Raw genomic sequence first — 27,211 nt, 5'->3', positions numbered from 1 at the left:
TTAGTTGTCCCGTGATTATTTGGGAACCACATCCTTTTAATGGATCCCCCTCTTAAGGGGGACCTTGTAGTTGTGGGTGGGCTGTGCATGCCCCCTCCTTCAGTTATCCCACTAGGAGCCATCAGGCAGTTACTTGTAACAACTGCTGTTAACACTCCTCTGAACTACCCAATCGCTCCCTTTCAGGACACAGATATTGTCTGAATACAGCTGGTAGACTTCTCTGATCTCCCACCCAGCTTGAACCAGTCTTTCTGCACAGAGCTACTCAGCTAAGGTCATGTCATAGAATCCTAGGGCTGGAAGGGACCTCAGGAGGTCATCGAGTCCCATCCCTGCTTCCGGCAGGATCAACCCCAACTAAGTCCTGGCTGGGATAACTTAGATGGGGTTGATCCTGCTTGAGCAGCAGGGGTGGCAGCATGAACTGTGTCACTGATGTTGCAACAGTGAACATTTCAGGCTGAACTTGAAGCTTGGACAGGAAGAGGCTTGAATGTTAAACACATCATGTGAAGCTATTAACTGATGTAGTCTAATCAACTCCCCATGTGGAGCATACTTCTGTTGTTTTACTGTCCAATAAGCATTGCAGATTAAAACTCCCCATCCAGCATTCTCTCACCCGGCCAGACCATAGATCTTCCAGAACCAGAGTCGCTGGGTTGGGAAGAGGAGGGGCCAGGTTCAACCTGTATTCAGAAAACTGCCCAGAGCAACACAAATGCAATTAACGCTAATAATGTGACTTTGTGAATATGAAACAGAGGGTTTTTCCTAGGTTGTGTATGTTTATAATTACAGCGCCTATAAAAATAGATGTTTTTGTAAATAATTGCATGTGAAATCATTCCATCACAATGTCTTGAACTCTGGTTCTAGCTCTCTAATTTGCCTAATCACAAAATACATGAGCAAAGCCCTCACAATTAATCAAATCAATCTACCCACCCATCCCTGGGGGTAGGCAGGAAGGGAAACCTGAGCCTTGGCATCTCCTTCTTCCTAGCAGAGCTGGAGTGTGAAGGGGTTATCCTGGTGCCTTTAGTTGCATGTGTAAGGTCTTGTTTCTGCTTCTCAGCTTTGGGCCAGGTCAGTGAGGGCCTTTTTCTATTTTTGCTTCTCACTTGTGTGTGTCCTTCAACTGATTCTTCTGTGGGTCAGTGGCCCCTGACTGTTGGGGCCTAGAGGATGCTGGCCCTGATGGAGTTTGCTCCCCAGGAGGAGACCACAAAAAAGGTTTGCCACTCCTGATACAGCTTAAACTTGTCTTTCACATATAGAAGTTGCACCAATAAAAGTATTACTAACACAGCAAATTACCTATTGCCATTCATTGGCTATCAAGTACATTTAATAATAAGGTTGAAAACATTTTAAAAATAGACTTCCCTTTAATGATGTTCTCATACAACATATGTTTCTATGTGCATGAATTTACAGATGATCAGTAAGGGAGAGTTATTCCCTAAAGTAAGTATTCAGATTAAAACCAGATCCACTCCAGATAATTTAAAATACTAAAAAAGTTTACAATTATGTATGATGTTACATTAAAAATACATGGCAAAACTCACTTTAACTTCAAAAGGCATGAATAATCAGGTCCTGCAGTGGATTTTCAAATAAAAATACAGGGGAGGATTACACAACTAGAATCACATTAAAACATCTTTAGAACTGGAAATAACATTTTAAACAGAAGTAAAAATCTTTACAAAATATTTGTGGAACCCTATACAATGCAATACTTTAAAACAGAGAGATATTTGTAGTTTGTTGACTAGTCTCTTTATACAACTATTCCAGCAAAATTTAATGCTGTATGCTAACAATGAGTATTATTCCACTCCACATAGGATTTTGTTTTCTGAACAAGCAAATATTTGAGCAAATATACAAAGTACTACACAGCTTCAAACAGAATCTACAGGTGCTTAGTACAAATAAAGGACATTGGTAAAACACAGAAGAACTTCATTATGCTGTTGTTTGTAAAGGATATGTATATTAGGTTTATTACTAAAAATCTGTTGTACTCAGATATCTATAGAAAGGTTATAAAAATTATCAGGACCAGCTGTCACCTTTATGTCAAAGTGCATAATTGAAAACACTTATTAAAAATGCATAGTCAAAATTCCATTTTTCATAATAGTTCAGTCTCAACTTTGCAAGGTACGGTATCCTGGAAAGAAATAATTTTGTGACACACAAGTTCTCAGCTACTGTAAGTCTTTATGAATCAGAGAAGTTACTAGGATGCTCCTAGTGTCTTGGCAATGTGGACTCTCACCACGATCAGAAAATACCTACAAAATACTGCAACATATACGGCTTGTCTACACTATCTCCTTGCTTCGAAGGGAGGATGGTAAGTAGGGCATTGGGAGTTTATGAAGTACTGTGGTGCACATGCAGCACTTAATTAAGCAAATCCCACCCCCCGCAGCAACTCTGAAGTGTTAAACTTCAAAGTGCCAGCTCGCATGTAGTCATGGCTAACCTGCTGGTACTTTGAAGTCGCTTAATGAAGTGCTGCATATGCACTGCAGCACTTCATTAATAGACTCCCAACACCCTACTTACCATCCTCCCTTCAAAGTAGAGAGGTAGTGCAGACACAGCCTTAGTTTTCCAGCAAGTATGTTAGTCATTTTAACCTCAGGCGCCATGTGTACTATATGCACCTGTTTTTCAAGTTCTTCCCAATCAGTCATTCAACGGGGGAGATGATGTACGGCTCAATTATTGTTAATAGTGGCTTATTTAGAAGTTTTAAAAGTCATGACCCATCTGACACTTTATGAGTAAATATCACAAGATAAAGGAAGATGTCAAGCTAACAAATCTCAGACTGAGAGCCAGAGTGAACATACAGCCTTGTTGTGTGCTAAAACCTCCTTTGGAAATAGGTTCATTACTCCTGGTGAATTTTCAGACTGAAATTTTTAGCCTCTAAATAAACTGCAAAAAAATGGAAAACATTTGAAGTAACATACACACATTGATTTAAGTAACAGCATTGAAGTTTAGCGTTTTTACTATCTAGCTTACTGTACCAGAAGAAAATCGTGTACTTTCTCATGGCATAACTCCTTGTCTCAGACTTCAGCCCTCTTAGTTGGTTAGCAGTATTCAGGAGCTACTTTTAAAGTACAAGTGCAGCAAACTTGAACTCTTCTAGCACCTCCCATCAGAGGCTCTAAAAGGGCTTTACAAACAAACAATCAGTGAACAGCGCATCAACACTCCTGAAAGGTATATTAAACATTCCCATTTTACAGATTTCAAAATACAAGCACAGAAAAATTAAAGCAGCTTGTGGCAGAGTGGGAATAGGATTTTGATCTGATTCCCTGTCCTCTGCCATAGCTGCAAGATCACATTTTTTCCCCAAAAATCTTTTCCAGGCCAACAGTTTCACCTCAGGTTCCCAGGAGTGAGAAAACAATCCTAGATACTATACCCAGCTCCTGTTTTCACCACTTTTGAAGCAAGTTTAAAAATACCTTTAAATATGGATCAAACCAGATTGCAGCAAAACTATAACTCTGCTAGGCTTATTGGTGTGGACAGGAGTCAAATAGTTATAGACTGGCTTAAAATAATTTGACCAAAAGATAGTTCAGAAGTAATTGCAGCAAAAGGTGTTTAACCATGATTTGACCACCACAGATAACAGGGCCTAACTTGGAGCTTTATTGGAACACTGTGGTAACAGTTTCCTAGCCAATAATTTGAGACCTATTCACAAAATCACTTCACCATCTGGGTTTACGAAAAGCATTTCAGTGATTGTTACTGCACGAGTTCCCTACACTGGGTAATTTGCAATAGTAATCAAACAGATGATGTTGTTGTGAGAGGCGCCATGTAATACGCAATGACAACTCTTACAACTGGAGAGGCCCATTGTAAAAGAAACAGGGGAGGCTGTTGGGGGACAAAAGAATATAGCAGATTTCCCTCTTGGAATCTTTGAAGGCAATAAACAAAGAAGAGGTCTCCCATTCCTCCCTTCTCAGACTTCTCTCTCCTGCAATGCCTTGATGTGCACTCGCATTGTCTGTTGAAAGTCTGATGATTTTTATATCAGTTTTGGTCTTCTCATTATTGAGCTTGGGAGGGTTCAAGGTGCAATCACAGGAAGATCTGTTAAAGATGGTTGTGGTGTCAGACTGCTGGTAAACACATCTACTGAATCTGAAAAAGAAGAGTGTGGTTTACAACAGGCATGCTAGGAAATAAACAAAGCAGTAATGTCCAGTCCCAAACTCTGAGCTAGAAGTAGTTTAAGTATGAAGAATAAAGAAGTTGAGTGCTCGAGAATACCAGTAGGGAGATTTTCAGAGGCACACAGGACAGTTAGACATTCACTTCCTTCTGAAAGTTGAGAGGAAGGGCAATTTTTAACTTCTTGGGATAAAAAGCCTTTGCTAAACTACATTTCACATATTTAAAACCTCACCTCCTCTGTAAAAGTTACTTACCAATAACTGTTCTCCAAGAGTTGCCTCTGTGCATTCAGAACTTGTGGGATTTGGCACCATAGAGTGCTGGCATGCAAAACTGCCTTGAGAAGACATGTCTGGGGGTTCCACAAGTTTCCCTGTGTGAAGGTGATGCCATCACCCTAACTCTGCATGAAAGAGCTCATAGCTTTCCAAAGGAGTTCCAGACCAGATCCTACAAGTGGAAATATCCAGAGGTCTTTGAAGAAAATACACAAGCTCGACAATAGTTTATTGTATCTCAGCCCATGTTCTAATAGATCATGGGTTCCCAAACTAGGGGGGGGGGCATGAAGAAATTCTGGGGGGATGGCGCGAGGCAACTCAGCCTCCCCACTTCGATCCCCCCACCTCAAGAAAGAGCCCGCTCCCAAACATGGACTCAATTAGTTAACTCAGTTGAGTCCTTCCCTCAGCACGCAGGGGCACTGTGAACAGCCCCTGTCGTTTTACGAGTGACCCTGCAGCCACTATAAAAAGGAGGTGGCTGTGAAGAGACACATGGAGTGCTCTCCTGTAAATGTGAGTGAGTGAGTGTGGGGGAAGAGGAAGGGATGGAGGAGAAGAAGCTGGGGGTGCCTGGCTTGTGGAGAGGGGAGGGGAGGGGCTGGGCTCTGGCAGCTGGACCATTGATGCAGCTGGTGGGTGGCTTGTGTGGCAGGGGAGGCTCTGCTCGGGTGGCTGGCCGGCCCTGGAAGCGGGCGGCCCGTGGCTCGGGCGGGCGGCTGGCCTGCAGCTGGTGGGGCTCAGGCCAGTGGTCGTGCGGCTTGGGTGGCTGGCCTACGCCTTGCAGGGCTCGCATAGTGAGCCTGTGGCTAATGGGGCTTGGGTGTCAGGCCTGAGGCTCATGGGGCTCAGACCGGAGGCTCGCAGGGCTTGGGCAGCGGACTGGTGGGACTCTGGTGGCAGGCCTATGGCTAGGGCGGCTGGCCAGGGTTCTGGCAGCTTGGGCCTGCGGCTCGCGGGGCCCAGGCGGCTTGGGCCCACAGCTGGTGGGGCCTGGGTGGCAAGCCCGTGGCTTGGGCGCCTGGCTGGGGCTCATCATCCTTCACATTAAAATGCAGCATCATTCTTCACATTAAATTCATTTTGTTCCTGTTGTTTCTGGTATTAAATTACATTTATTACATTTTTGGGCCAAGAAAAAAAAATTTTAATCACTTTGTGCATTTATTTTCAACCATCAATTGAATTTTCTGTTAAAAGGGGGATGGATGATAAAGAAGAGGTGGTGGGGGCGTGAGGGTTTCTCAAGCATCAAAAGGCCAGGGGGGGTGATGCTGAAAAGTTTGGGAACCTCTGTAATAGATCAAGCTGAATTATGTGGCTATATCCGGGCCATGTTCTAGCTAGATTCAAAAACTATTCAGCAGCAGTACGATGGAATGGGACCTAGGGGTTATGGTGGATGAAAGGCTGGATATGAGTAAACAGTGTGCCCTTGTAGCCAAGAAGGCTAATGGCATACTAGGGTGCATTAGGAGGAGCATTTTGAGCAGATCTAGAGAAGCAGTTATTCCTCTTTATTCGGCACTGGTGAGGCCACATCTGGAATACGGTGTCCAGTTTTGGGCCCCCCCAGTATAAAAAGGATGTGGATCTGCTGGAGCAGGTTCAGCAAAGGGCAACAAAAATGATTAAGGGTCTGGAGCACAAGACCTATGAGGACAGGCTGAGGGATTTGGGCTTGTTTAGTTTACAGAAGAGAAGACAGAGGTGATTTAATAGCAGCCTTCAGCTTCCTGAAGGGGCGCTCTAAAAAGGAGGGTGAGAAACTGTTCAGTGGTGTCAGATGGCAGAACAAGGAGTAATGGTCTGAAGTGGAAGAGGGAGAGGTGTAGGTTAGATATTAAGAAAAACTACTTCACCAGGCGGGCGGTGAAGCATTGGAATGCGTTGCCTAGAGAGGTGGTGGATTCTCCATCCCTTGAGGTTTTTAAGTCCTGGCTGGACAAGGTCCTGGCTGGGATGTCTTAGTGGGGGTTGATCCTGCTTGAAGCAGGGGGCTAGACTAGATGACCTCCTGAGGTCCCTTCCAGCCCTGTGATTCTGTGAATTAGGCTAGGTTCTTTTGAAAGACTAATTTTAGCTTGATTATGGTTCAGTCCAGTGTTCACAGGCCAAGCTCCAAATTATGTAAAAAGACAGTTAATATGGTAATGAATGTAACTGCAACTGATTAACATTTAAGTACCATATTTGGGGCCTTGGACTTCAGCACAGTTTATGGGTATGGTTGTGTTCCCAAGTATGCTACAAAATATGCTTTAAATTGTGTGGTGGGGACAATTTAGAGGAGACTTTAGGCCCTTTTTTGCCGAAGAAGAAAACAGGAAGAGAAGATGGTGATGGATTGGACATACCCTTAGAAAACCCACCACCACCACCACCACCACAAGGCAAGCCTTAAGTTGGAACCCACAAGGAAAGGAGGGCACCCAAAAAACACCTGGCATAGAGACCCAAAAGCAGACACTAAAAAGAGGGGATATACCTAGTCAGAACTGGAAAAGATTGCCCAGTACAGGGGATGGTGGCAAATAGTTGTCAATAGCCTATGCTCCAACATGTCAGCGTGGGAGAGGTTTACTACTATTTAAGCCCTGTTTACTTTTCACCCATAACCAAGCTTGCGATGCATATATAACAAGGTTCGATGGTTTAGCACAGATGGTACCTATCCAAAGCTAAAGCACTGGACATTCCAGGAAAGTATTTGTGTATTATGAGCAGGAGTATTAATTTGTTATAGAAGTAGTTACAAAGTGGGGAGGGGGAAAAAAAAAAAAAAAGAGCTGCTTCTCCCATCTGTCCTCTTCCTTATCCTCCTGTTGGTTTTGGATACATTTGTTATATAATGTACCAAGAGTTAAAGAGCTGCTTGTTAAAGAAAAACGGAGAAGGCCAAGTAGAGAAGAATGTCAGGCAGGTGAACGACTAGGAAGGAAATATGAGATTGGGAAAAGCAGTAAGGGACAGGTAAGAGTGGAAAAGGAACTACAAGGCCAAAAAAGCACAGAGAGAAAGAAAGCAGAGAAGAGATGGGGACAGCCAGTTCCTCAAAATAATCTAGGGAAGAAACTCTCCATCCATTTTTCTTTTAAAAGACCAAAAAGAGTATTCTTCAATATTATGTTTTCAAAATCTTCATTATAGTAACCTACAAAAACACGGTAATGCATTGCTGGTTGAACCTTTTTAATCCGGACGCTCTTGTCTGGCAAACTCTGTAATCCAGCATGATATTAATTAGCCAGATGACCATTTATCATGGGTGCAGCCAAGTTTCCCTGATCCCATAAAGTCTATTTACTGCCACCGCTCCTGGCTCTCAGTGTTCTGTGCTGTTACTTAGCTGTAATTTACCCCTAAATCTCTTTTAAATGCCCAGCAGTGGAAGTGTTGGTAACGTGCTAGAAATATTGACCTTCCATCGACGGGCAAATTCTCTCGTCTGACATTGGTCAGGTCCCCAGGGTCTGAGACAAGAGAGGTTCAACCTGTATTAAAGTTTGCACTGCTCCAGTTTCTGTGATTAAACAAAAAAAAAAAAAAAAATCTATTTTATTTCAGCTGTCTACAGCTGAAATTGAGGGTTGTGTGTATATGCACACCCAGAGTGTGCACAGATGATGCCATCACACAATGAAGCAGCACATTTGGGGGAGGGGGGAAGGTAGAGAAGACACAAAGAACCTCCCAATAACAAGGACAACTTACATACTGTATACACTCCACTTTGGGGAACAGTTAGACTAAATTCGTAAAAATGAAATATTTTTACAAACTAGCTGACAATTGGTTATGGGGCATTTCATTATCTGAGTCAATAATTAATTAATTATGCAACACCAAAAACATGCAAATTTCTTTACAGCCAAAATAGATTACATGATTTACCCCCTCCTTGGGAAAGAAAATTTGCTCTTGTGTTGGTTGTGAAACAAGTTATTTTAATGGTATGGGGATGGGGTAAAGGAGAAAAAGTATAAACTATGATACTGAGCTTTGATTTTTCAAAGTCCTGGTTACATACGACAAAATATTTCTGTGTCATAAAAATATGACAAATGAAATTGGTTTTACATTGCTCACTGCACAGAACACTTACTACTGAAATGGTGTAAGAGATGTGAAATTTCTTGTTTGCAAAAAAGAATGTCAGAAATCCAGCATTCGTTTTACGGGACATTTGAATTTTGTGTAATCCTAATTTTAGATCACCGGAATTCAGATAATTGGGGTACAGTTATATTAAAAAACAGTCACATTATGATTTTTGGCTTGTATGATATCAACCTACCTCTTGAATTAACACAGCATTTTCTGCCTGAGTAACTATTTGAAGCGATATAAGATTCACTCATTTTTTCTAGAAACATGGTGATTATTTCCATCTTTTCTGGACTTGTACTGGAGAAATCCATAACTTTCCCAGTCACTGCAACTTTGCTTTTGCTGAACCTGAACCAGTAGAAGAAATCAAATAGGGCATCTGCTTTGAACTCATAGGAAAAGCTCAAGTCTTCTTCATTAACTAATTGGCTTCCTGCTGGGAAAAAACTCTTGACAACTTCTTGAAAATCAAACTGAAAAAGAAAAAGAAAAAAAAGAAATTTTTTTATGTGAAATAGTTAAGCCATGCAAAGCATACTTTCTGCCTCACAGAAGTCGCAACATATTTTAGATATGGCATCCTATTTAAAAACTTACCCATAAAATCTGAATCTGCAGTTGTACAGACAACACCTTGCAGCGTTTTAATCCCCTACACCACACAGCTTTCTTATAATTCTTTCCCCATGATTGGGATGGGAGCCATGTGTTAAAGCAGTGACACTAGAGATACTAGCAGTGCCGTAATGCTTTCAACTAAACTTAACATAATGGGTAAGGAACTTGCATGAAAGGATGCTAGAATACTGAATGACGATTACAGGCTTTTTGCCCCCTCAGAGATGGGTTATAGCTGTATTGGCATAATTTACTCTTCCTTGAAAAGTTAATCCAACACAATAATGTCCTAAATTGTATGCCATGAAAATTACATTAGCCCAACAATAGTGTAACCTTACAGAAGCAAAAAATTCAGATTAAAAGGTTCAAATTCAATGCTTAAGGCCATATCATGGTCATCTAAATAAAAACATCCTTAAACCAAACAATTCAGGAGACATAAAGACTGCCTACTTCCAACCAGATTTCACCCTTTCAGAAATATGTACCTTACTTTGTAGATGGCGAAGGGTGAGATTTTCAGATCTACACTTCAGAAACACATGCTGCACTAGCCATTAGCTAATCAAATAGCTAATTCTACTTTGGGGACAGGTTATTTCCAAGTTCCTCATACTAGCCTCGTAGCACAAACCATACTTACACATCTTCTTACGTGAAAGGACATTGTCGTCCTACCAAAGACAGCGTCATACAAAGTATATTTTAACACAAACCTAATTATCAGAGCCTAGATTTTCTGAATTGCATGTACAGTACAGCACTTGCACATGCAATTACTGCACAGTGATTGTTCATGCAAATGAAAATGGACATGCACAAATGGTTGTTAGACATCTAAGCAGAGTGTTGTTGGCCATCTAAACTGGTACACATTTATTTATATTCATGCACACAGCATACACACTTCTGAAATTCTAGAAACAATATTCAGGCCAGATCTACATTAGAAACAATGTAGACTGGGTATGTGATTTTTGGTGACATTTCAATACTGGCAAAAGCCCTGCTGTAGACAGTTATATCCACAAAAAGATTTTTTGCGGGTATAGCTTATTTTATTCGCCAAACCAGTCAGCATAAATTGCATCTACAGAGGAGTTTGCCACTGGAAGTAGAGCAACAATTTTAAACTGGAAACCTGGCCTTCATGGCAAATCTGGCATGCATGACCTCACCTGTAATAAAACATCTGAATTTTATCACATTTGGTGTACACAAATTCCTTTGTGTAGTGTTGCTGTCATATGTTAGTATAACATATTAGGAGAACACTATGCCAGTTTTTACCCACTCCAAAGGAAATTTTAAAAAGATATACACATTTCAGTTCATTCATCATATTTTTTTTTCTCTTTTGAAATTTCAGAATGTTGGTCTGAACAAAAAGGAGGATTGATTTCCCTAACACCCTATAAAGCAAGGCTGGCCTAACATTGCAATAAGTCACCAATGAAAACCTTATAGTCTGGTTTAAATGGAATGTATCACCTTATGACCTCAAAATCCTTTGCGGAATGTCACAATCCACATAACCCCCTCTGTAATAAGTTTTACATCTGTGGTTTATATTGCAAATATGAAGAAAAAAAGTAACCAGATATATAGCTAGCTAGAATTTAGGCACTTAAATAAATGGGCATAAATCCTCACTGGTGACCTCCTGCATCTATCCTGTTCTCAGAATCTTTCTATAACAACTCCTTTCGAACGCCAATATTTTTCTTTTTGAATATTTCATTATCACCCATGTCTCACGTCCATACAACACGCTGCTGAATACACAAGTTTTCAAGATGCCCAGCTTTATTCTTAAACTAATTGCTTTGCTTTTCCAGATCTTATCCATCACCTTCAAACTCACTCTTGCTTTCGCTATTCTAGTCGCTATTTCCTTCTTACAGGCGCTGGGCCCACGGTTTTTGATGATGGTGATGCATTAGGCACCTCTGTACCTTAGGATCTGGGCTTTAGTGAGTACACATCTGGCAATGAAGGGCATAAATGTATCCAACTAAAGGTGACATACTTTAAACAAAACTGTTTTCCTTTCAGTCAACTTTTAATTACATAGTAATAGGCTCGTGCAACTTAATGCTTCCACACATATTTAGACAGACCACATTCCTTTTCTTGAATGGAAATGCCTAACACAACCAACTTAATCTGTAAAATTGGGTAACCCACGCTTTGCAAGACATGTAGCAGAAATTCAGTACTAAGCCAAGCAGGCTTTCTAAATGCTCAGATAAGCTATGTGATGTCTACAAAACTGTCAACAAAACTCGCAGAGGACTTACACACAAAATGTATTTTGTCAACAGAAACTGTTGACAAAAAAGGCATGTAGGTGCTCTGGGGGGGCCCCTTTTATTGACACAGTGGGTCAAAAAATCCATCTGCTTTTATGGGTAGATGTGATCTGTCCACAGAAGTTTTGTTGGAACAGATGCTTCTAGTGTAGACATAGCCACGTTGTTTGCAGTGTTGTTACAGCCATGTTAGTCCCAAGATATCAGAGAGCCAAGATGATAAAGTAATATCTTTTATTGGACCAACCTCTGTTGATGAAAGAGCATCTTTTGAACTACACAGAGCTGTTGTTCCCCCGGTGTGGAAAAGATATTCAATAGTGTTACAGCTACGTAGAAGGTGGAAAGATTTAGTACAAATTGTTAACACAAATAGTAAGAGATCATTCAAGATAAAAGGGTCAGTTAGCATCTCTGCCGTCATAAAACGAGAAAGAGAAGATTAGTGGACTACAGGTTATCACAATCAGGGGCCATAAAATACTGGATTTATGATTTCTTTCAACACTCTGTAACCCACTAAGCCCCCTTTGTTGACCTACAGCTGCAGAGATGGTAACTGGCCAGTTTATCTTGAATCATCTCTTACAACGCACATCACTTACAGACCTAAAATAGACTGGTATAATAATGTTATAATTCACAGCATTTTATAGATCAGCTTTGTTTGCAGGAATAAATTCTGTTACCCTTTTGGGTACTGTCATGAGAACAACAGCAGTCCTTCCTGGAATAGCATCCTGTGGTCGAGAAAGCCAAAGCCCTCCTAGCAACACCATTTACGCAGCCAGGCATTCACCTCCAGGATGCACCTGTCTCTGCCTTGGCCCCTAACTTTGGCAGGAATGATTGAAGAGAATACCACCTGCCCCCCAGACTCCTTCACCCCTACTCCCAGAGCCCTATAGTCATTCTTGAGCTGCTCAGCGTCACACCTCACAGCATCATGAGTGCCTACATGGATGAGTAGCATGGGGTAGTAGTCAGAGGGCCAGATAATCCTTGACACCTCCGTAACGTCTCGGATACGGGCCCCCAGCAGGCAGCATGTGTCTCAAGATGAAATCACAGGGTGACAGATAGGCACCTCCATCCCCCCCAGAAGAGAATTGCTGACCACCACCACTCTATGTTTCCTCCTCACAGTGATGGCAGCTGACCTCCCAGCCTTGGGGATATGAGACTTCTCCTCTGCTGTATGGGGCGATTCTTTGTCTCCTGTATCAAGTACAGCCTAACAGTTTCCTAGTACTGCAGTGGGAAGGTTGGGAGCAGGGACGGACAACAGCCTGCTGCCAGAAGTAACCAGCTGCTAGTGTCCACCCTGAGCCATCTCCTCCTCCACCACTGGTGGCCCAGCAGTCCTATGTACTGGGACAACTACCTCAGCTGTCTCCACATGACTACTGTCCAGGAAATATTTTAAACTTAGTCATATTAAAAACCAATCATGCCAGAGTTTGACCCTAACTTGCTAGCAATGTTAAAAAACAAACCAAAACTTTGATTTTGCTAAGTAAAGTGCATCTCAATTCACTGCTAAGGACAAAGCAGGTGCCAAAACTTTGAACTCATACATTTTTTTAAAAAAGTAAGACATTGTATAGTTTAGCTCTACAAAGACTAGGGTTATACTCAAACATGCATTATAAGCCTGTTTGGGGCTATTTTATTTGAGGATTTCTGGTGATGTAAAATACAAATTGTTTCCAAGTTTCATTCAGAAACCACTTCTGTTTGTGCTTCACACAAACCAAAAGGAAAAATTACCGTTCAGCACAAACAGCCTTGAGAATCTTATTAACAGTACATATCCATGACTTACCCGCAATTTATAACTTTCTCCAAACACTGATGATATCATCATGTCCATACCATGCTCTAGCTGTCTTCTTATTTTAGGGTGTCGTGTGTTCACGAGAAATGCATATGTTTTTTCTGAAACTGTGATAAAAAGTCCGAATGTTACCGATTCCTACATCTGACATCAGCAATATTCATTAACATGCACTGAAATCTTTAGACCTTTCCAGACTATTGTACCCCTTTCCGGCATCTGATTATCTGATCTACCCCCAAGTTTCACTTCACTTAAAAACTACTTCCTTAAAGAATCAGACAAAAATACAAGTGTCACTTACTATTATTGAAAAATTGCTTTTTTACCATATTGTACTTACATTTCAGTACATAATATGTAGAGAAATATGAACAAGTCATTGTATGAAATTTTAGTTTGTACTGATTTTGCTAGTACTTACAAGGTAGCCTGTTGTTAAACTAGGCATGCATCTAAAACAGCATATGTGAAGCGTGTCCTGCCATGCAAGTCAGTCAGTCAGTCAGTGGGCCCTCATAGAGGACATGCAACAATCTGAAGGTGACCACAGCAGGATTGTGGGTCATTAGAAAAACATTTTAAAGAAACTGGCCACATAGTTGTCCTGTCCTGTTCAAAACCAGTTTAGAGACAAGCGCAGGTGCCTTGGCAGATCAAAACCTGGTGGATGAATGGTTGGCTCAAATGATGAGCAAGTGATTAACAACTGCCATTGCTGACCAATCGATGCACCAAGTCTTGTCCTGTGGTAGCATAAATCACCTTTAGCTCATCTAGAAGACAAACAACCAGACAGTTGGTTGAGGAGCTCTGCATGCAAAGGGAGGTCACCATTCTCACCAGTCTTGGCCAGCAGCATGACAGAGGCCTTTTCATACCGAATATGGAGTGATGCTAAATTATTACCACGTATTAGCAGCTGTGGTAATTAAGTTGCCCATAAACTCCTGGCAACACTATGCATAGCTTTGTTTAGCTCTCCGTTGACCAGCCTCATGGGACACAAGTGACACCAGACAGGAGCAAACCACAGAGGGCAAGGGCTGATTTTTAGCATCTGTGCACTCACACCTCGGGTGGAATCAGGCAATTTTCAGAACAACCCATTCAGAGTGCTGATTTTTGGCAGCCATCTTCCTCAAGTGGCTGCACTAGTTAATGATCTAGCCTGTGTCTCAGTGGTAACCCAGGTTTGGATCACACTGCCAGGTGTTAGACAATTATTGAAGAAACTTAATTTGTGGCTTGCACGTCCACTGTGCAGATAAAGTACATGAGGAACTGTCTTGGAAAAGGCATTACATCCCAAAAGATCAACACAATGGGCCCAATCTAATGCCGTCAGCTGAGGATCTCACCCTTTATTTTTAACTGAGCAAGCCTGAACACAAATAATGAAAAGGAACTATCTAACACACGTACCTTTTGAGGAATCATTTTTTGTTCTGACATTTGTGAAGAATACTAGAGGCCTGCTTAGTATAGTATCCCTGTAGTCTTTATAATCACGATGGCTGGCGAGTTGTACATGCCTGTTAAAAAGCAGTCACAACATCATTAACTACTCTCCTTGTTTAGTAGATTCTTACTGACTATAATTCTAAAAAGACAAAAAAAATCTCATTTGATTTCTACTTTTCAAGTTTCCTTTCACATAAAACCATGGAGATAGGCAAGGGGCTTGAACAAGACTAGGTTACTTCACAAAGGACGTAGACCAATATTTTCACACTCTAATATCTAAAACTAAGCATGTAAGTAAAACACATCTGCTTTAAAAACAAAAAAAAAAATCAATCAGTCTATTTTAATTTAAATACACATTTATAGGCATCATCACCTTTTGTAAGTGTTGCCAATACAGTAGATTTACTTGAAAAACCTCAAGGTATTTGGTGTTTTTCTTAATATCTTGGCTTCTGGAGTTTCAACAGAATGAATGATTTAACTTTCCATTGAAAAAGCACTTTCCAACCCTCATAACTGAGGAGGAAAAGAATTGGAAAACAACCGCAATGACTCAAAAGCCAAAATGTAAACAGTCAAAACCCCTCACATTTAGTTTTTTTGTTTTAATAATTTTTGGGGGACTGACTCAAGGGATTTTTTAAACACGTGGGATTGACGATACTGGATGTACTTATGTAATCCCATCTCTTTTGTAATAAAAACTATGAAATAAAACAAACACTCCCCCCTCCTTTCAAAACAGACTGGGAAATGGGTCAATACAGCTGTTGCTTCATAGGAAAACAGAAGAAGGAAAATGGTTGGGAGCAAAAACAATTTAACCGCATTCAAATTTGTTGCATTTAAATCTCTGATCACAGACATTTGAAAGCAGCTCACAACAATTGCTTGCCATCAGTAGGGTGACCATATCTCCCCCCGGCCAAATACAGGACATCGGGAATGACCCTCATCCTGGCCAAAACAGGACAGACGGTCACCCTACTGGGGCGCTGGGAACAGGGCTGCTGCCACACCCATGAAGCTCCTGGCTTCCCTGAACTGTGGATGGCTGCCCACGCAGGTCCAGCTCCCAAGCTGCCCCAGCTGGGGGAAGCCAGGTGGATCCAGCTCCAACCCCACTGCAGTCTTCTCTCACACACACACACACACACACACACACACACTCTCTCTCTCGCTCTCTCTCTCTCTCCGGCTCCAGCCCCCCTAACTCCAGCTCCAGCGGCCCCACTCCAAATTCCTCTGCCCCGGCTCCGGCTCCCACTCCAACCTCCACAACCCGGTGTGACTCCCCATGGCTCCGGCTCTAGCAGCCCCACATCAACCTCTGCAGCCCGGCTCAGCTCCCTGTGGCTCCCACTCCAGTCCCAGTTCCTGCTCCAAGCCCTGCAGTCCCGGCCCCTGATCCAAGCCCACTGAAGCCTCAGTTCGTCCCCACCGTGCAGCACCCGCTCCAAGCCCATGCCCCTGGCTCACCGCCAGCCCCTGCTAGGGGAAGCCGGACAGCAGCAGGGCCACCGCCCAGTCTGGTTCCCAGCTCAGGGAGGCTGATGAACCACTGTAAATACAGGTCAATGAGACCCTTTTGCAAAATGAATCGGGACGCCAGAACAGCGCCCAAAATACAGGGCTGCACCGCTGAAAACAGGACAGATGGTCACCGTAGCTCTCACACTTCCATAGATTGCTTTAAAAAATAAATAGCTTTAGAGAACTTTACATCTGATTAGCAAAATTTACACTCCTTGTGCAGTTTCTATGAAAAAAGGAAAATAAAAATCCTTGTTAAGAAAATACAGACTTCCCTGACTACATGTATGATACAGCAAGTTACAAAAATGCAATATAATACCTTACCACCTACTATACAACTTTTCATACTCTCATTTTCAGTAGGGCAATTTGACTAGATTATGAACCAATTGTTTGTGCAATCATTTCAAGCAAGCTATCTCGTAATCAGATACACAAGATGTGGGGCTGGATGTGCTCTACATGCTCAGAGGATACAAACCGAGATTAAAAAGGCTGGAACTATTCAGCTTGGAAAAAAGACAACACCATAGACGTTTGTAAAATCCTGAGTGTTGTAGAGAAAGTGAATAAGCAAGTGTTATTTACTCCCTCACATAATGCAAGAATGGGAGTTCACCAAATTAAATTAAGAGGCGGAGGATATAAAAAACAAACAAAAGGACGTATTTCTTCACACGACACAGCCATCCTGTGGAACTCATTGCCAAGGGATGCTGTGAACACCACAGTTAAAATTGCATTAAAAAAGAGAACTAGGTAAGTTCATGGAGAATAGGTCCAACAATGGCTATTAGCCAGGATGATCATTCAGGGATGCGGTCACACCATTATCTGGGTGACCCTAGCAACTGCCTGACAGAACCTGGAACTAGAGACATGGGCCAGCTCGCTGGATGGCTGCTTGGGCTGTTTATTCCCTTTGCAGCAGCTGGCACTGGCTGCTGTCAGAAGACAATCCTGGGCTCCGGGCCCACCGGCCTGCCCCAGTACTGGGGTTCTTAGCGCCCACATCTGTCCCTTAGCATCCCAGCATCACGCAGGGCAGCAGGGAAAGGGTGACAGCGTGTCCCTGGAAAGTGAAGTCTGGGACCCTGACTCCCTCTGGCAGCGTCCCCAGCCCAGCGAGGGAAGGTCTGGGTCGGCCACCGAGAGGAGAGATCAGGGGCCGAGCCGGGGCTCCCCGGAGAGAGACTCCCGGAGCGGACGGCCGCGGTACCTTTGCAAGTGGCCGGTGAGGCGGCAGTGGCGCTGCCCGTCGAAGCACAGGGCGCCCTCGCTGAGCAAGGTGAAGCCCCCAGCGGGCCGGTGGCGCGGCGGGCTGAGCACGGCCAGCCGGTCCCCGCGCAGCTGGAAGCAGTCGGGCTGCAGCAGCAGCAGCTGGCGCAGCGGCAGCAGGGCCAGCTCGCAGTCGCAGGTCCGCGGGCTGCGCAGCTCCCCCAAGGGCTCTGGGCTCGGGCTGGTCTGGACCATGGCGAGGGCAAAATCGTCCTTCGCCGGCTAGGCGCGCGGGGGCGGGGGCGGGGGCGGGGGCGGGCCCCGAGCCTCCAGCCTGCGAGCCTAGCGCCGGAGTGCTGCAGCCCCCGCCGCTCCACTTGTATAACCCCCGCGGGCTCCGCCTCTGCCGTAACGCCTCCGCAAGTAATGCCGCTAGGGCCGGGCTCAGCCGAGTCCACGCCTTGGCCGCCCCACAGTGTGGTAACAAGCCGAGCCCCGCCTCCCGACAGTGCCCGTTGGAGCCAGCGCGTCACTGCACCCGGGGCGGCCCTTCTTCTTCCGGGCTTCCCAAGGGAGCGCGGGAAGATCGGCAAATGGGACTGTAGCCCTTCTGTTAACGCCAGATGCCTGCCAGAAAGGGCCGGGTTCAACCCCTGTGGGGTTTTCCTATCAAGGGTACAACCAACCGGCTCGAGCCCCCACCCAGTGGCCTGGGACAATTTTACCCCCGTGCTGGGTGCCTGTAAGGTGGTTCTCCCCCGCAGCAAGCACGGAGTCTGAGATAGAAATGGCTTGTTTAATGACCGTAACCTACCCCAAGGTTACAGCGACAGATGCAGTATATCTCAGCACAGAAGGGACAAAACCCCTTTTACCCAGATACCATCCCCATATGCAGTAGAACCCAGGCTCTTGCTGGAGCTCTTGGCCCTTTTCCACACACACAGTTACAGGGTGTACCCTCTGCGGTGCAGTCCCAAACTCAAAGCCCACAGATACATCACCAGGGCAATACTAGCTGTCCACTTGTCTGTAGCCTCCCCTTGCTGTCACCAGCCATCTGCCAGTCACCATCATCTACCCCTGCTCCAACCAGCCACCCAGTGGTCACCACCGCTCCTACTAGCCACCCGCTGGTCCTGCTGTTGTCCACCAGTCCTAACTCCACTGCTTGTGGATTGCCCTAAGGCAGAACCCAGTGATTTTAGCTCTGTGGGGCCTCAGCTGCCACTCTGTGATTTTAGCTCTTGGTATCTCTAGTGTGGGGTTTCATAAACACTATAGTATCCAGCTCTATCTTTCAACAGGTGGGGAGGGTTAGTCAAGCTAGGTTTATAGCTACATGACCAAAGCATAGGCAGGGCCAAGGTACTTAACAAGCTGTCTCAACCAGTACCCCTCCTCTTCTCTCTCACAATGCTTTAAACCAGGGAGCCCTGTGTAATCAATGTCTTACATAGCTAAGGCGACTGCCCTGTCCCCCACAACAACCCAGAGCATTGGTGAGATCTCACAACTCCCGCATTAAGTGTCAGCTTAAATTGTGATTTTACAACTACATGTTTACAATAGACCAAATCTCATGGCTTACTTGCTACCCATTAGGCTTTGCCTGAAAAGGTATCACACATGCACACCTCTTGCATTCTCATGCAGATGACCTCTGGGAGACTCATTCCTCCCAGCCTTCAGCAGCACTGCATTCCTTCTGCCACATTCCCTACAGAATGTTCGGACCTGCAGGCCCGGCTTCGGAAATGGAACGTTCGAACCCGCAAATGAACGTTCGGACCTGCAGGCCCAGCTTCGGAAATGGAATGTTTTGCTTCCTCTGGGAAAAATCGAACCTCCCCCCCGCGGCTTAGGCGCACACTCTGGAGCTGCAGGATCCACAAACCAGCCTGGTTGGGCTGGGCTCAGGCTGCTCCTTGGCAACCCACTAGTTGGGGGAGTTTTGTGGTGTAGGAGGTCTGCAGAAGTTGCCACCAATTGGTAATTCCATCTTGGGCTGCAATTTTCAGCTGGGGGTCCTGTGGTCCCCTCAAGGCCTTGAGTCCTTTCGGGGAGGTGGTGGGATCCCACAGCTGGAACCCGGAGTTCAAACCCTGGTACCTTCCAGCTGACAGCTATGGGAGTGAAATGCTTAAACCTGGTGCTGGGAGCCCTGGCACAGCCCACCATTAGGGTTACCACGTTTGACCTTTCAAAAAAGAGGACACCCCTGAGAGGGAGTGTATCTGTATCAATATCTAACAACTCATGTTATTAATGAACTATATTATACAGTACATTAATACAACCTGAATTAGTAGATACAGATACTGTAGTTCATTAATACAACTGAGCTGGTAAATACAGATACACTCCCTCTAAGTCTAAGGGGTGTCCTCTTTTTTATATGATAACCTTACGGCCACCATGGCCAGCAGGGCTGATGCCTGGAGGACTCGCTGCCTACCTCCTTGCAGTGCCAGAGCACAGCAGCCTGGAGACCAGCTTTACACACACATTTCCTCTTCTCCCCACCCTGTGGCCTTTTCCAAGGTGAACAGTCCCAGCCCTCTTAATCTCCTCATACCTTGTAGTATATAGTGCATATCCAATCCCACACTTTCTGGGTGCCAGGAGGGTAGAGGGCAGAGGGCATAAGGCGAGTGTAAAATCCACTCCTGTCAGAGGTGGGAAGCTGGAATTGGGCAGTGTAGGCAGCTGTGACTTTGGGGGTCCCCATGGTAGCCCCCCCCACAGTCCTGTGGATGGAACCCAGGGCAGCCTGGGGAATGACCTGAGAGGCCTGGCACAGAGGAGGATGCAGCAGCAGGAGCCGCAGGAAGCAGAGCATCGCAGAAGCATGCTCCACTCCACTGCCATCTCACCACCCACTGCGGTGGCTTCACTGTCATGGCAGCAGGCAGAGCAACCCAGCCCCAGCCTCCTCCAAGCAATGCAGGGCTTGGAGAGCAGGCTGAGCCAAGGACACTCTGCTTTACACTGCCACAGGGAAGCAGAGCAGGCTGCTGGGTTGCTCCAGCTCCAACCACCACTGTGCGTTGGAGGGAGAGCCCAAGCCCTGCTGCCACACCATGCCAGGACCCCAAGGTAATCTCCTGAGTCACATCTTTTGGGGTAGGGGGCTTTGGGAAAAGGGTGTAAGGGGGGTGGGAGTGGGCAGTACAGGGTTAGAAGAGGCAAAGGTGGGTGGAAAGGGCAAGTTGAAGCCTGGGGTGCCCTGAACCCCACACTTCCTTAAAAATGGCCCTCCCTGGGATTGTGACTGCTTCTTAGCTCACACAGCAGATAAGAGCTATCCAGGCAGAGGGACCAGTCTCTGTGAAGAGCAGAGCCCATGTGGAGCAGCAGGGTTGTCATTTGGAGCAGTTGGGAGGCTGTAGCCCCCTCCCCGATGTTTGAATTTCCTATTTGGCTGCTTAAAGTGCATGCTCTGGCCTAGCCTCAGATACAGCTCTTAACTGCAACAGAGCTTGTGCTGCTCCCAGCTTTGTCTTTGGGGCAAGGGTGTTTGTTTATAAACAGAGGGTGGCAGGGTGATTAAGAGAATAAAGGACTTGTCATTCAAGTAATTGAAGGATTGTTAGATTATCATGAAAATATTGCTGCACACTCCACTTATAAAATAGAAAACAATGGGCACAAATAAATAGTATGAGCCAAGGTTCTGTGTTGGAATCTGTGCTGTTCAACTTATTTATGAATGATCTTGAAAAATGGGTAAACAGTGAGGTGGCAAAATTTGCAGATGACAGAAGATTACTCAAAATAGTTAAGTTGAAAGCTGACTGTAAAGCAATCTCATAAAACTGGGTGATGAGGCAACACAATGGCAAATGAAGTTTAATGTTGATAAATGCAAAGTAATGCACATGGAAAAATATAATCCCAACTATAAATACAAAAATGGTGGGGTCTAAATTAGCTGTTACATTCAAGAAAAAATCTTGGAATCATTGTTGCTAGTTCTCTGAAAACATCTGCTCAATGTGCAGTGGCCATCTAAAAGGATACCAAAATATTGGGAATCATTAGGAAAGAAACAGAGAAGACAGAAATGTCATATGGCCTCTACATAGAATTTTAGCATGCCCACATCTGGAATTCTGCATGCAGATCTGGCCACCCCATCTAAATATATATTGTGAATCTGGAAAAGGGATGGAAAAGAGCAACAGAAATTATTAGTGGTAAGACACAGTGTCCATGAGGAGAGATTAAAAACACTGGAACTTTTCAGCTTGAAAATAAATGACTAGAGTGTGTGTGGGGGGTTATGTTAGAGATACATAAACGCATGAATGGTGTTGAAAAATTGAACACGGAAATCTTATTTACTCCTTCACCAACATAACACAATAAGGTCACCCCATGACATTGATAGGTATCAGATTTAAAACAAAGGAATTCTTTCTTCTGGGTCAACCTATGAAACTTTTTGCCAGGGGAATGTGGAAAGACCCAAGCTATAACAGGGTTCCAAGAAGGACAAAATAAACTCAAGGAAGAGACGTCCCTCAATGGCTGCTAGCCAGGGTGGGAAGGGCTGGTGCCCCTAGAATCTGTTTGCCAGAAGCTGGGAATGTGTGACCGGGGTGATGGATCACTTAGGCCAGGTCTACACTAGGAGGTAAAATCGATTTTAGATACACAAATCCAGCTACAAAAATGGCATTTCTGGAGCTGACTTATCTAAAATTGATTTTTTGCCATGGTCCACACGGCAGCAGGGGAGAGAGAGGTCAATAGGAGAAACTCCCATTAACTTCCCTTACTTCTCATGACTGCCGGGAGTCCCATGGTCAATGGTAGCACCATAACACTTACCTTTAGCGTGTCCCCACAAGACATGCTAAATCGAGCTCCAAGAGGTCGACTGCCAAGCACGTCAATCTTCCCATAAGTGTAGGGGTACCTGTAAAGATTGCCTCTTCCTACTCAAGCACCTGGCATTGGCCATTATTGGAAGACAAGACACTGGGCTAGACGGACCATTCTGTATATTCTTATGCAGAGCTGAAATGTATCTGCCCCTGCTGCTATACACACTAGACCCCACTCTCCTTCCACAGCTGAGATAGAGTCCAGGAGTCCTGACAGCGTCTCTCTTGCATTCTGCAGAGTTAGTTACCAAGTAAGAATATACATTACAATTTTAAGCCTAACCAGTGTCCCTTAAATGACTTGCCACAAGATGTCAGAATATGTTAGTATTAGAGCTAAGCAGATCTAATATTTCTTAAATGTTCTTTCTTTTATATTGGAATTAGATACAGTGTTTCTATCAGCTAATTGTTAAATTCCCTGCCAAAAAACCTAGAGTTTTCAAGTGCGACTGTTATATTCCCAATAAATGTGGCATAGTGCCTTTTCCCCTATAGAAGATCTTGTGTGCTTCGTTTAAGCATAACACCATGATAAATGGTCATCCAGCTAACTAAAATTATGTCGGATAACAAAGTTTGCCAGACGAAAGAGTTCTGGATTAGAGATTCAACCTGTAGTATTGTCGTATTCAGCCACTAGGTCATCATCATCATCAACAACCATGGGCTCACTGCCCATTGGTGTCTGATGCCTCTCTCACTATTTCCTTCCATCTTTTCCTGTCCAGTGCAGAGTGGCTCAGTTTCTGTAGACTAGCTGTGCACCAATCTACTATATCAGCTACCCATTCTCTCTGGGGTCTGCCTCTCCTATGCGAACCGTCCATTATGCTAAGTACCAGGGTCTTGATTTTTCATTTGTCATTCACTCTCCAAATATGCCCTAATAGCTGTAATTTCCATTGTATAACCTTCTGCAGTAGGTTTTCTTTTGGATGTATCTTCCTGTATAATTCCTCATTGGTGACCTTCTGCATCCATCCTATTTTCAGGATCTTTCTATAACAACTCCTCTCGAACACCAATATTCTTCTTTTTGAATCTTTTGTCATCACCCATGTCTCACATACATACAACATGCTGCTGAATACACATGTTTTCAAGGTGCTCAACTTTGTTCCTAAGCTAATCGCTTTGCTTTTCCAGATCTTATCCGTCACCTTCAAACTTGCTCTTGCTTTCACTATTCTAGTCGCTATTTCTTTCTTAGAGTCTAGATCATAGATTACGTAGCTCCCTGGATATGTGAACTTCTCTACATTTTCTAGTTCAATCCCATTTACACTGATCTTCCTTCCTTCCTTATCTCCAATACCATTGTTTTTGTCTTATCAACATTCATAATCAGCCCGTACCACTTCCCTTCCTTGTTTAGCACTTGCAGTTTTCGCTAGCTTCTCATCTTCTTCAATGATAACTATATCATCTGCAAACCTCAAGTTGTTAGTTCTTTTCCTGTGCACAGATATCCCTTCTACCTCTTCCTTGATTTTGTCCATCGCTCTCTCTAGATGCGAGATGAAGATACTCGGTGATATTGGATCTCCTTGTCTTGTACCTCTACTCATTCTAAACCAACTTCCCAACTCCCCACATGTTCTCACCGCCGCTTCAGCATTGACACTGATATCCTTCAACAACCATATCAGTCTGCTATCCACTCCGTACAACTCCAACACCACACAAGTCATTTTCTGATCTATACCGTCAAATGCCTTTTGAAAATCAACAAAGCAAGTGTAGATATTCTTGTTCTTCCGTCGAGCTTTCTCCGCTATCAATCTTAGTGCCAATATCTGCTGTATGGTAATTCAATCTTTCCTGAACCCTGCTTGCTCATCGGCTAGATGTTCTTCTATCTGTGATCTTAGTCTCTCCATCAGTATCATCATCCCCACCTTGCCTAGTTGACTCATTAGGGCAATCGTTCTGTAGTTCTTGTACTCCAGTGTACTTCCTTTCTCAGTGGAGGTCTGTAAAATCTCATTTATGTTAACCTTGGCTCTACCTGTCAGACCATTAATGAGTCTTACAGTGAATATATCTGGTGTGTATCTCTCTGAGAAGAGAGCTCAGTATTTACTCTATATTTGATACAAGGCCTGACTTGCTAGTAGCAGCCTTGCAACCTACTGTGTACAGAAAGTATGCAACGTACATGTCCTAAAACGAAAATCTCGAAAACATTTTGTACACTTATCTAAGAGATTAAGGTAAATCTTGTCTTTCCTGTATAGACTAGTTCTATGCAACATGCACTCTGCAAGTGCAGTTTTGCTTTGAAAGAGGGACTGTGAACAGAGCACCTTTGCGATCAACAGATCCTCTTTCTGTATTCAGAGTCGTAACAGCTTGCTCTAGTGACAAAAATAAGCTTGTAATGCTTTTTCATTCTCATTGGTCCTGCAGAATCAATACATAAGAAAGCAAAGGAGCTGGTTCTGCATGATCAGCAGAATGGTTATGAAGTTCCAGTCGGCTTTACTTATGCAACCTGGCTGTACAGATTTTGGTGTAACCATAATGGGAAGACTGTAGGGTTGCTGTTATGTAACTGGAAGTACATTGGTTTGCAAAACCTTTCTTCTGCACTGGTGAGGCTATGGGAAACGGACAGACCTGATTGAACTCTCAGATCTCAGGTTTCATTTGCAGGGCAAGCAGTTAGAAAAAACAATCATTTTAATAGGGCACTGAGCACCGGTGATATGGAAACCATTGGGAAACATTAAACAAGGAACTCCACAATGCTATTATTGCAGTTACTTTTCAACTAGAACAACCCTGAGTAAATAATACAATTTAGCAATTCTTTGTGAGACACATTGTAGGAGAGAGAGCTCCTTTATTTTCGCCAGGCCTGAGCAAGTTGTGTAAAGACAAACAATTTGCAGATGTGGATGAAGAGGCTTGATCGCACAGCTTCATACATTCTGTGATTTGTAATGTCCCACTTTGAATTTCTCAGTAGTTTCCACTATATTTTGATTGGCTGGCAGCCTACATTTGTGCACTCTTCTCCTGCCAGTCTCCTTAATGAGCGGGAATGCTTTAAGGATTACAGCAGAACTGACCTCTTCTTGTCTAATAACTGTTCCATTTGTGGATCAAGCATTCAAAAATAATGATCTAATTGCATGGAAAGAAACGGGGGAGGGCTGTTTATAAAAGTTTCCATTTAAGATAATGCAATACAAACATTTTTTAAATTAAAGTATCTGACTATGGGAGGCCCTGAAAACAGTGCAGGTTTGGCAAGTTTTTAATAAATAAGCAATATTTTAATAATTTTGTATTTTCTACAACTTATCGCTTCATTTCCTTTGATTTGTAAAACATAGAATTCTAGAGCAAATACTGTATAGTTTGGTCAGATTATGAATATTTAACTTGAGATTAAAAAGCCCACAAGTTTGTGTGGGCAATAATATGGTTTACTGCATACAACGCTGCATGGAGAGTCAGATTGTCATGGGGCCCATCCCCAGGCTGTATGAAAATATGCATATGCATATGCATAACTCCAGGATGCTTTAGGCAAAATGCATCATGTGACATGTAATTTGAAAGTTACAATGTATGTTCTATTGCTGTGCATGTTCCATTCTTGTATGTGAAATTAGAGATGTGAAGAGTCACTGGTTTATTAATCAGACTTTCTGGTGAGCACCATTCGTAGTGCTTAGGGGGATAATGGCTCTTGCTTAAGGGAATGATCTATAAAAAACTTTGTTTTTCCTGTAAGACCACACTATGGTTGGTCCTACAAAGACATGTAACCAGGCCACCTGACGTTGTGATGAGGTACCTGGCAAAATATAACCAAGGTGTAGCCGGATGCCAGGAGACCCACATGCCTGCTGGAAACAGCTAAAGCTGAGCAGGGAGGATTGGGCCCAAGCTAGGATGCTGTCTAGCTTGTGAAAAAATTATTAGAGCTACTGTTAGGTTAAGAATTTGAATGTAATGAATTTCTTAATGTATGAAGGTTAGCTGTTGTGGCTTTTTATTTGTATTTTATTTTATCTCAGTAACTGATTTTGATAGGTCTGTTATCACTTGCAATCACTTAATTCCTACTTTTTATACTTAATAAAAACAATTTTGTTTATTATCAAGCCCAGTGTAAGTAATTGCTACCGAGGTGGTGGAGGAAGAGCCAGAGCTGTGCATATCTCTCATCGAGAAAGGGGGCAAACATCTTTATGAGCTTTCTCTGTGTAAAATTTTTATTCAGAGTAAGACGGATTTATTTGGGGTTTTGGTCCTTTGGAAGGTTGTGTTCCTGGATGCTGCCAAGGTTTTGTAGCTCTTTGCCTCTCAATTTCTGCATCTGGAAAATGGAAATGGTACTTCTCGTTTGGAAAGTGCTTGGAGATCTAGATGAAAAACATTGTAATAAGACCTAATAAATAAATCATAACAGGGCCCCCCTATTAACATAAAGTAGCTAATTCTCACTGTCAGTGATGTAGATTGAACCTCTTTAATCTGGCACCCTTGGGACCTGACTGGTACTGGACGAGAGAATTTGCCGGATGGTGGGAGGTTAATGTTGTCTAGCACATTACCAACACTTCACTGTTTACTAGGCTCTTACAAGCATTTAGGGGTAAATTACAGCAAAATAACAATACTGAACACTGAGAGCCAGGACTGATGACTGGAAAGAAACTTTATGGGACCACGGGA

At 43.6% G+C, this 27,211-nt stretch overlaps 1 protein-coding gene across 1 annotated transcript; it reads right to left on the bottom strand.

Moving 5' to 3' along the window:
* Positions 1–1,313: 1,313 nt before the first annotated feature.
* On the bottom strand, positions 1,314–18,072 carry MEDAG (mesenteric estrogen dependent adipogenesis). The gene is made up of 5 exons (XM_074986132.1): positions 17,626–18,072; positions 14,826–14,935; positions 13,389–13,507; positions 8,818–9,103; positions 1,314–4,206 (listed from the first exon to the last, which is right to left on the bottom strand). The coding sequence occupies exons 1-5, from the start codon at positions 17,877–17,879 to the stop codon at positions 4,133–4,135; spliced, it is 843 nt and encodes a 280-aa protein (XP_074842233.1). The 5' UTR covers positions 17,880–18,072; the 3' UTR covers positions 1,314–4,132.
* Positions 18,073–27,211: the final 9,139 nt, after the last annotated feature.

This window comes from Carettochelys insculpta, chromosome 1 (genome assembly GCF_033958435.1).
Source record: "Carettochelys insculpta isolate YL-2023 chromosome 1, ASM3395843v1, whole genome shotgun sequence".
Classification (NCBI taxonomy): domain Eukaryota; kingdom Metazoa; phylum Chordata; order Testudines; family Carettochelyidae; genus Carettochelys; species Carettochelys insculpta.
This window is presented reverse-complemented; position numbering and strand designations above follow the sequence as displayed.

Excerpts from the sequence above, each read along its gene's own strand:
- MEDAG (XM_074986132.1), bottom strand. The coding sequence starts at position 17,879 with ATGGTCCAGACCAGCCCGAGCCCAGAGCCCTTGGGGGAGCTGCGCAGC. Across the intron at positions 13,508-14,825 it reads AAAAAATGATTCCTCAAAAG|TTTCAGAAAAAACATATGCA; the intron begins GTACGTGTGTTA and ends TTTTTATCACAG. Across the intron at positions 9,104-13,388 it reads GAGAAAGTTATAAATTGCGG|TTTGATTTTCAAGAAGTTGT; the intron begins GTAAGTCATGGA and ends TTTCTTTTTCAG.